Here is a 9,722-nt window from a genome sequence, read left to right on the forward strand (position 1 = left end):
AATCATAGTCAGAAAACACTTATAGCCCCTATAGATGCATTTCCAAACATGCCCACCGGTGGCAAGTGGCCATTTTCCATAGTGGTGGATAGGTGTTGAGTCCTTACATGACAGTGTGGATTCAAATTCCGTTGGTGGTTAATCTAAGAAAATCTATCGTTTGACAAAAAAAAAAAGGGGTGGTGCTATCCATACATCTATTTTTACCTCTCACGCACCGTTCTTAATTTTTGACCGTCGGATTGAATGAACTGAAGAAGATCAACGGATAAAGTTTAACAAGGGCGTGTGAGAGGTAAAAAGGGGTGTGTGAATAATACTACCCAAAAAAAAAAACAAGAAAATTAATGAATTTGGCTTGAAAACTTTAAGTTTTAATGACAATAACAAAATAAAGGATAAAGTGAATACTACCATGGTTGATTTTTTAGTGTGAAAATATGATTTTTCATTAAAATAAACAGTACCGGAAGTTTCTCATTAAAATTCGATAAAAAAACATGCCCGCCGTTGTTTAAATGCAGAGAAAAATCTGAACATTTTAGGGTTGGGATGGAACCTTTGGTCGGCAGGGTGCTTGAATATCACGGGCCTTTTCTCTTAGTATCCAAGGAGTCTGTCTCCTCCCGTGAACCCCTTGACCGACTAAAATACCAGTCTCTGCTGCTTTTGTTGCCCAATTAAGTCAAAAAGTGAAGGCTGTCACATGTATTGTGTTGATGTTCATGGGAAAAGCTAACTCCGAAATTACCGTTTTGTTTTTATTGAGCCAAAGATAAGGTCTTTTCACCTGGTAATCTGCTACTATTCTACTTTTTTTTTTAACAAATATGCCCTAATAATCCAATTTTTCTGGTTATCAGGGCACATTATCTGCTGCTATTGTCCTAAAGAAAAATTGTTGATAACCAAGGTTAATAAAGTTTAAGAATTCTTCGTTGAGTGCATGGTTGTCTTATTAGAGAAGATATTTGGTAGGGTAGCTCTCATACTGAATGAGACCGTGTGAAGCTGGATGAGACCAACATAATAGATGCTTTACAAATAACGTGGTTAGACATACCTACTAACAAGCACGGAGGGTTGGACCAAAAAGAGGGGAGTGGGTGTAGTTTGAGAACAAAGTAATTCTAGGACTAATTGGGTTAATCAAGATCATTCACGCTTGTCGTTCTACAAAATAGAGACAACTAAATTAATTTGTACACGTTAACAACTGATCGTAACATTCTGCTTGAGAACGAATAATAAGTTGCTCATTATCTCATTAGGTCAAATTCTAACATGATAATGTCCACTATTGCTAAAGGCCCTTTATTTTTTGTCATGATTCAAAGTACTCTCAATGATAAACCAAAGCCTTGACCAAAACAAAATTGAGAAACCAAACCTTCCATATATGAACCAAATATGTTCCCAACCATGCAACAGAACATCCTCAATTTGGCATAGACATTGCCTGGAGTCTGGACCACACAACCCAAATCCTCTTTTCTTCCACTCTAACAAAAAAACCCTATCTTTATATATAAAATCTTTGCCAACCCTAACCAAATTTGAGAGGTAATAATTTAATTTGGGATTCCACACTCCCACCACAAGACCATACCCTTTTTTTGTATAAATGGAGAAGCAAAACAAACAAAGGAATTGATGGTTGTATGGTGGGGATTATTAGGGCACCATATGCCTTTTCCATATGTCTTTTGGCTTAAGCACCATATGCCTTTAAAATGTGTTTTTCTGTCTTTGGCTTAGCCTATGATGTACAATTTTAACCAAATAGGAATTTTTCAGTGTATCAAGATCAGGGCATGGTACAACAAGTATCATAATATAAGTGGTTAGATACTTGAATTATGATACTAAGTGTACTGGACCGTGTTCCCAGCATACTGAAAAATAACAAAAAATGCTATCAAGTATAAGAAGAATACTAAACCACACTATTTAAGAATAATCACCTAAACATGCTTTTATAAACCAAATTAGTATTCACTTACTAATAAAACTTGCACATAAATCCACAGATTATGGCATGGTTTGGGAGAGAGTTTGATGTGTAGCTGGAGATATATTTCCTTTATAAACAGCTCTAAACACGTATGCGATTATATTTAGGAATCTCTCAAGAACAAGATATATCATAATCGATATTTTTGAGATAAGATAAGAGAAAATCTTGCGTTTAATAACTTGACCATGTAATCTGTATGACATCTTTCACCAAAACGGAAGAACTTAAGTGTTTCTTTTTAATTTTACCCAAAACTCACCTAAACTTACGCTCGTCCATAAAATATGAGAGTTGTCATAGTCAGACATCCCCATCGACAATTTACCAAAAATCACATCTTTATAGAAGATGAGGTAAATGATGCATTATGATGAAGGACACAGAGCATTAGAAGAAAAGAGAGTGGAGAGAGAGAGAGAGAGAGAGAGAGAGAGAGAGAGAGTGAGGTGGGTCAGAAACACACGTCGTCCTCAGGCAAAATCCATGTGCCCACATGGATGATGGCGAGAGAAGCAACAGAGTAACACTACTACTGCTTGATCTTGGTGACACCATTTATAACCCTTCTCCTCCTCCACCTTCCGCAACATCCTCACAAGAGGCGGACAACTTTCGATACAGTGACTGACTGACTACCCCAAAAGCAGCGAGCTTTCTTCACTTTCTGACACCAAACTGTGAAAAAAAATGAAGGAGAAGAGCGACGGCGAAGGAGGCGGAGGCGGGTATTTGAGGGCGGATCAGATAGATCTGAAGAGCTTGGACGACCAGCTGCAGCGGCACCTCAGCAGGGCATGGACGATGGAGAAGAACAAGAAGCGGGAGGACGACGAAGAGGCAGTGGCGGCGTCGAGGAGTAACACTCCCAGAAGGCAAGAGTGGGAGATTGATCCCTCCAAGCTCGTCGTCAAGGGCGCTATAGCTCGTGGCACTTTCGGCGCGGTTCACCGTGGCATTTACGACGGCCAAGACGTCGCCGGTACCGCTCTTTCGCCACACTTCTTTTTTATTGGAATTTTTATATTTTGTTTGGGTTCTGATTGTGCCCATTTGATGAAAATCAATACCCGTTCATAAAAATTTGATATTTCCTGGACAAACTCATCCTTTCGATATATACATGCATGTGTGAGATTGCTTCTTTGGACGTCATGGACGCCATTGTTTTGAAGTTTTCTGTGTGTAGAAAAATATAGTGACGTTTATATTGGTTTGTATTTAACGCAGGATGTTTTAGTTTGTTTATATGTATGACTGATTGAGATCGAGTCTTTCGGGTTTGAGGGCCAATGAAATTTTTAACAATGTCAAGCTAGCCTTTTGAATGCAATGAATTAAAAACCTATTGGTTTTTGGCTCATAAATGAAATGGAAGTGCTTTTGGAAGCACAGTGCTTTGTTTGAGAAGCACCTGAACTTGCTCGTTTTGTCTCCATCTCAATGGTGTCATAGAAGTTTCAGGCTTCTCCGCAACTTTTTCTTAAGCTAGTTCCTTGAATCTCACCGTTATTTTCCAATGCGCACGGGGATTTCTTGAAGGCTTCTGATTTTTTGTTGTTGTTCTTATTCTTAATATCCTGAATCTGATTAGCTACAGCAGAGGGGAAGTGTCTCTTATGCATTTTTGTTAGTAATTAGAGGGGCTTGTGATAGACCCTTGCAGCACAATGTCCGTGATTCACGGATTGGGAGAGCAGCTGGTAGTTAGCTGTAGTAATTGCACTTTTTTCCTATTAAAAAGAACCCTTGCATCTTAATTTAATAAAGATATGCACTTTTTTAACTTCTCACTTGGAGACACAAGCTGTGCATAGGAAGATTATTGACTCAAAACTGGCTAGCTACTAATCTGCCAGATGAGTTGTCATCTTAGCATTCGTGAGACTCTCGTTCAAAGTAATTCAACCAAGAAATGGAAATAGTCCAAATTAATCTATGGTGAAGACCATAATTAGGCTTGGATCAGTAGGAGATACTTTATATGATAATTGTCTCATTATGTTTGACGTTTTGTATTTATTAAACTGTTGACGTGGCTGTTTAGGATCGAGAGAACCTTCATTGATCTGTTTGTGTAATTTAACCTGAATCATAGAAATACCTGTACGTTAACTCTTACCTTTCCCTCTTTTTCCAATGTCCAGTTAAACTTCTAGATTGGGGAGAAGAGGGGCATAGATCAGATGCTGAAATAGCTTCACTAAGAGCAGCTTTTACTCAAGAAGTTGCTGTCTGGCATAAGCTTGAGCACCCTAATGTAACCAAGGTAACATTTCGATGTCTTCACTATTGTATGTTATGAGCTTTCATATAACGTTTCAAATGGAAAAGCATAAGTGAAACATTCTCATACGTTGTCTTCTTTAACCTCTTAGTTAGAATCATGTATCTACAGAATTTACTGTAGTGTTGGAATTCAACATAAATACAAGATAGCTGTGTCGAAACAAAATTAACTTTAAAGTGGATGTCGGTTCTCAAGATGCAATGTCGCTTTTTTCTTGGCCTGATTCAGTATGGCGTGGAGCACCCACAAACTTGATCCAGTTGGAGTCTTATTGTTATATGAATTGGTTTGCTTACGTCAACACCGTATAACTTATTCTTGCCAAATCCTTCTTTGCAGTTTATAGGGGCTACAATGGGATCATCGGAGCTACACATACAAGCAGATAATGGCCAAGTTGGCATGCCAAGTAATGTTTGTTGTGTTGTTGTCGAATATTGTCCTGGCGGTGCACTGAAATCTTACCTCATAAAGAACCGCAGAAGGAAGCTGACGTTCAAACTAGTTGTCCAACTGGCATTGGATCTTGCACGAGGGTCATATTCGCGCACTCCATCTTTATTTTATTTTATTCTTTGGATCTTTGATATATTTAAACCTTTTCAACTTCCAAGAAGACATGTTAGTTGCTATATATTGAACTTGTTCTTTGAACGTGCAGAGTTTTTGTATTTCTTTAATGTGAGGATTGAACTGCCATTCTCTGTATTTTTTGTAGTTTGTGCTATCTTCATTCGAAGAAGATTGTTCACAGAGATGTTAAAACAGAAAACATGCTTCTGGACAAGACACGAGCTGTAAAAATAGCCGACTTTGGGGTTGCTCGTGTTGAGGCTTCAAATCCTAATGAAATGACTGGGGAAACTGGAACCCTCGGTTACATGGCTCCAGAGGTATACCCTTTGATTAACTTTAATTTAAATCTTTAGTAATGCACCTTATTTGCATGCATGCAACCTTGTGTGGGTTTGTAGCCTTCAGGCTGCAGAGTTCTCCCTGTCGGTTAATCATAGAAGGCTGTCATGTTGTTTACCTTGCTGGGTTTTGTTCGAAGTTCGAACTGACACGTGCAAGAATTTTCCCTATAAAGAATGGGATGTTTCTCTCTCTAGATTGTGTTATTAATATGCTGTATTTGGATGCATTTGTAATGTTTTGTATATCCCGACAAAATAATTCCTGATGGAAACTCCGCTTCAGTAGGTTACATCAGTAAATAAGCAAAAATAGTTATGTGTTGGAAAATATGTTCTCAAAATAGAAATTTCATTCCAAAAAATGTGATGGTCTTTGTAGATTTCTTATAGAGAAAGATGTGCATCTATACGTCATGATTTTGCCTCAAATATTTCCAACACTGCAGATGGACCCGGAGTGCCATAACATATCTCAGTGATGTTCCCACTATTTGGCTGTGCCGTGATGGACAGCAAACCTATACATGACACCAATATAATGGATCTTCATATGAACAAAAAATGACGAGTTGCTTTATTTAGTCCGATGCTGCTCGTTTCTGTTATTGAACATCTGTTTATGGTCAACGAGTTGCTTGTAGATCATAAGATTATGTGGTTTCCTGCTATTTCCTCAATATTTCTGTATTTCTGTGTCTGACTTTTTGTCAATGGCGGGATGGAACAGGTTCTAAATGGCCACCCGTATAACAGAAAATGTGATGTGTACAGTTTCGGCATCTGCTTGTGGGAAATATACTGTTGTGACATGCCGTATCCTGATCTCAGCTTCTCGGAAGTGACATCAGCCGTTGTCCGCCAGGTAGATAAAATCCATAAGATTTCTTAGAATCCACGAGATAAATTATTACGTCAAAGTTGTATGCTAAAAGAAAAATCATATATCTATATGAAACTACAGAATCTGAGGCCAGAGATACCTCGTTGTTGCCCAAGTGCTCTTGCAAATGTGATGAAGCGATGTTGGGACGCTAACCCTGACAGGCGGCCTGAGATGGACGAGGTGGTGGCCATGTTGGAGGCCATTGACACATCTAAAGGTGGAGGTATGATCCCCGGGGATCAGCCGCAGGGTTGTTTCTGTTTCCTAAAGTACCGCGGACCTTGAAAGATTTGCTCCTCGTTGGGCAAGCGAGAGACGCGAAAGGACCGTGTCCGCTCGGGAAATTCAATTTGTGTTTGATTGAATTGAATAGATTGAGAGAAGTGAATACAAAAGTGTGGAGGCTGTAGGTTTAATATGTGCTCTGCAACATCAGTTACTTGTTGGACTATAAACTTGTAAGGCTTTTGTTTCTTTATGCTAATTTCCCAAGCACAGCACAGGACAGGACAGGACCAGATTGTCTAATGTTTATATAGAAAACACCAAGTTAATACATTATTCTCCAAACAAATGGTACAAATTCTCTCAAAACAATACGACGGTTGCCACCGGATCCTGGAATGCGACCGCCGGATCCTGGAATTAAATTACAAAGTAGTACAGAACGGTCCCTAGCCAGCAATCTTGTAGCTTGGATTGGCAAGATTTTCCAGGCCAGAAACTACTTGGATTGATTCAATAACATCACCAACTTTCAAATCTGCCAACAAGTCCTCGTTCTCCGTTACATATCCAAACACTGCATACCTCCCATCCAATATATTGGAATTGCTTGGAGTTAGCTCACTTTCCTTGAGCAGCCAGAACACTTGGCTGGAAGCAGAATTGTCATCAAATTCCTGCCAACAAAATTTGAAAACCATTTAATCTCAACTTCTGAATCGATCAAACGAGAAAAGATGAACCGCGACGTTGATCTTACATCTCTCGCCATAGCCATTGTTCCGAACGCATTAAACGGGAGCTTTGTTTGTGTCTTGTACAGCCCGAGCTCCTGTCAAAATACGAATTTCACAATCAATGTCTACGCAGTATAAGCAAACACAGATTATAGTAGGTTTTTTGCATTAAGTTCCGGTACTTTCGTTCGTCGGATACAAACAGAGGGAGGGAGGTGTGAGAAGCTTACTTCCAAAGTTGCTCCATAAAAAGGTACTTTCTCTCCCTCGACCATGATTTCTAATGGTATTGTCCTGGTTTTCTCTGTACTTGGATCTATGAAACCCTCTGCAGGTCCTTCAGGATCACCAGTTTGTACGACAAAACCATCCGCTGCAAGCGAAAGCAAAGGCAAGTCGAAATTTTAAGTTTTGAGGTCAGATGAACTAGTAAACATAAATTTGAAATACATAAGAGTGCATATTTACTATGAGATGTTACCTCTTTGGATTTCCATGCCATCGTAGAAGTGTCGTTCCACCAAGTCTACAAAGTTCCCGGCAGTAACAGGGGCGTTGTAACCATCAAGAACAATACGAAAGACACAATCAGTAAGGCTGGGATTGTCCTTAACCTTGACCTTCATATCCACCGTCGCTCTCCCCTTCAACAGAGGCATGCTTTGGTATTCTTCAGGCACTTCGTAAGGGAATCCGTCCACCATATCCTCTTCAACACTGCAGAAACCCAATGCCCCAGGAAGATCTCAGCTGCAGTCAATGACAAGGGCATATATGAGGATACGCATGTTATAACTGACAATCCTCGCACACTTCAACGTCTTTTCAGCTCTAGCTCAATCGACACTAGGGGGCATAGCGGGTGCTTTTTCTAGTATTTGCCGCAAACAATGCCGGCTGATTGAGTCTCAGTTTTACTAATGGTCTTTCTATCGCTCAGTGTCTCACTCATAAACACGAAAATTCCTACAACCGCAACTCTGCAGTTTTTTTGGACAGAAAGAATGCATTTTGGAATTCAATACCTCTGCTTTCTATCTTACACTCGCACAGTTTTAGCTTCTTACAGCCACTCTGATATGTCATAAGAGGCGGTTTTCTGTTCATGTAGATCAACTAAACATAACGAAATTACAAAGCCAAAATTCTTCACCATGGCACAAGTAAATTTTTCTGCGAAATACTCACCCCCCGACATACTGAAGCAGCTCCTTCTGTTTTGCTGCTACTGCATCTCTATCTCTATCCTCCACAATCTGTTGAAGCTCACTCATTCCAGCTTCGAGCTTGGCAAGCAATTCAACTCCGTGTTCCTTCTTCGATTCAGCTAATCCAGATACAATTAAAGACTTCCCCTGCGTCAGCGCTCGAGATGCCTGCCTCAAATTCTGCATCCCAACTCAAAGTCTCAGTCACCATCTATCTAAGTTCCTCATACATAAACACAATGAAGGCAATGAAAGAAATTGTTTCATGAATTACCCTCTCAACGGAATCGAGTGCTCTGACCCCAGCTACCTTGAGACTCTCAGTAATATCTTCAAGCGGTTTCTGTACTTCCCTGATAGCTTTATTATCAATAGGCAGAGCGTATCTCAGCAATGCCCCCGGGTCCTTTATCGGCGGTCCAGAGATCAGTACAGACACATCAGGCACCGCTGGATTAGCCGCGGCAAAGGCATTGCTAGTCCAATCCAATGCAGGAACTCCTGTTACTAATCCCACCGCCAATGCTATCGAAATCGCGCACTCCTTGATGGAGAATGACATCCCCTTCTGCTGTAACAAGTGAAAATGCTTAGTGGATTCTATATACAATCAACATTTTTCAGCAAAAGATCTTCCCTTTCTGCATAAACAAGTGAAGATGCTTAATGGGTTCTATGTACAATCAACTTTTGCAGAAAAATGTCACAGATTTCTGAAAAGATTCGAACTTAACAAAGTACCCAATATTCTATACGGTTCGTACATTCTAATATTGTAAAAAATATATTAACTGCCAAGAATTTGATTGAATAAAAATGCTGAAAATTTAAACAAAAAATGGCACCTGTTGGTTGTGGATCTGGCATTGGACAGGGCGTGGGGAAGAACGGCGGGTTGCAAGGTGGTTGTGGGGAATTGAGAAGGGAGTGCGGTGGCCGCTGAAGAATTTGGAGGAGGAAGCTGGAGAAGCAGCAGAGTAGTGGCAGGAGAGGAGGGCTGCCATTGGAGTTTGACAATTTGCAGGATTCTAGTTAGTTGACATTAGCAGGCTGAGAGAGAGAGGAGGGAGGGAGGGGGATTGGATAATAGTTTGGATAAGGTGATTGGTGAGTTGGGGTTGGTTTTGCTGCAGACTTGCTGCTCTGTTGCGCTCTCTCTCTCTCTCTCCCCCTCTCTACTCTCTCTCACTCATAACAAAATAATGGTAGATTTGTGGCAGCGTGGCACATGGTGATTGGGTCACCATCATCCTCAGTCTTCACCCTCTGGATAAGACACTTTCCACTCTTGGATTTTGAGTCTTGAAACTCTTGATTTTTCACTTGGGAGTGTTGATGAAAATATTTGAAAAGTACACGTATCTAATTACTTGTTTAATAGACTTTTTTCACGAGGTAAATTGGTAACAAGAGGGCATATTTGTCAAGTTTCTTGCCTGTCGATTTTT

General features: G+C 40.1%; 2 protein-coding genes across 3 annotated transcripts; one reads left to right on the plus strand and one right to left on the minus strand.

Moving 5' to 3' along the window:
* Positions 1-2,386: 2,386 nt before the first annotated feature.
* Positions 2,387-6,604, plus strand: LOC137740355 (serine/threonine-protein kinase 54-like). The gene is made up of 6 exons (XM_068480224.2): positions 2,387-2,996; positions 4,162-4,283; positions 4,644-4,840; positions 5,023-5,197; positions 5,949-6,083; positions 6,183-6,604. The coding sequence occupies exons 1-6, from the start codon at positions 2,705-2,707 to the stop codon at positions 6,387-6,389; spliced, it is 1,128 nt and encodes a 375-aa protein (XP_068336325.2). The 5' UTR covers positions 2,387-2,704; the 3' UTR covers positions 6,390-6,604.
* Positions 6,605-6,624: 20 nt separating this feature from the next.
* LOC137740354 (peptidyl-prolyl cis-trans isomerase CYP38, chloroplastic) lies at positions 6,625-9,517 on the minus strand. Of its 2 annotated transcripts, none has more exons than XM_068480222.2 (7): positions 9,120-9,517; positions 8,549-8,842; positions 8,255-8,454; positions 7,548-7,783; positions 7,297-7,439; positions 7,090-7,161; positions 6,625-7,006 (listed from the first exon to the last, which is right to left on the minus strand). In XM_068480222.2, exons 1-7 carry the CDS (start codon positions 9,276-9,278, stop codon positions 6,779-6,781), a joined length of 1,332 nt encoding a protein of 443 aa, XP_068336323.2. In that variant the 5' UTR covers positions 9,279-9,517; the 3' UTR covers positions 6,625-6,778. The 2 variants fall into 2 exon arrangements, with proteins under 2 accessions (XP_068336323.2, XP_068336322.2); XM_068480221.2 differs by having other exon boundaries at positions 8,549-8,845; positions 9,120-9,451.
* Positions 9,518-9,722: the final 205 nt, after the last annotated feature.

Source organism: Pyrus communis, chromosome 9 (genome assembly GCF_041283825.1).
Source record: "Pyrus communis isolate YQ-2024b chromosome 9, ASM4128382v1, whole genome shotgun sequence".
NCBI classification, from domain to species: Eukaryota; Viridiplantae; Streptophyta; class Magnoliopsida; order Rosales; family Rosaceae; genus Pyrus; species Pyrus communis.

Excerpts from the sequence above, each read along its gene's own strand:
- LOC137740355 (XM_068480224.2), top strand. The coding sequence starts at position 2,705 with ATGAAGGAGAAGAGCGACGGCGAAGGAGGCGGAGGCGGGTATTTGAGG. Across the intron at positions 4,841-5,022 it reads GCATTGGATCTTGCACGAGG|TTTGTGCTATCTTCATTCGA; the intron begins GTCATATTCGCG and ends TATTTTTTGTAG. Across the intron at positions 5,198-5,948 it reads TCGGTTACATGGCTCCAGAG|GTTCTAAATGGCCACCCGTA; the intron begins GTATACCCTTTG and ends GGGATGGAACAG.
- LOC137740354 (XM_068480221.2), bottom strand. The coding sequence starts at position 9,278 with ATGGCAGCCCTCCTCTCCTGCCACTACTCTGCTGCTTCTCCAGCTTCC. Across the intron at positions 8,455-8,548 it reads CACTCGATTCCGTTGAGAGG|AATTTGAGGCAGGCATCTCG; the intron begins GTAATTCATGAA and ends GTTGGGATGCAG. Across the intron at positions 7,440-7,547 it reads TGGCATGGAAATCCAAAGAG|CGGATGGTTTTGTCGTACAA; the intron begins GTAACATCTCAT and ends TTTCGCTTGCAG.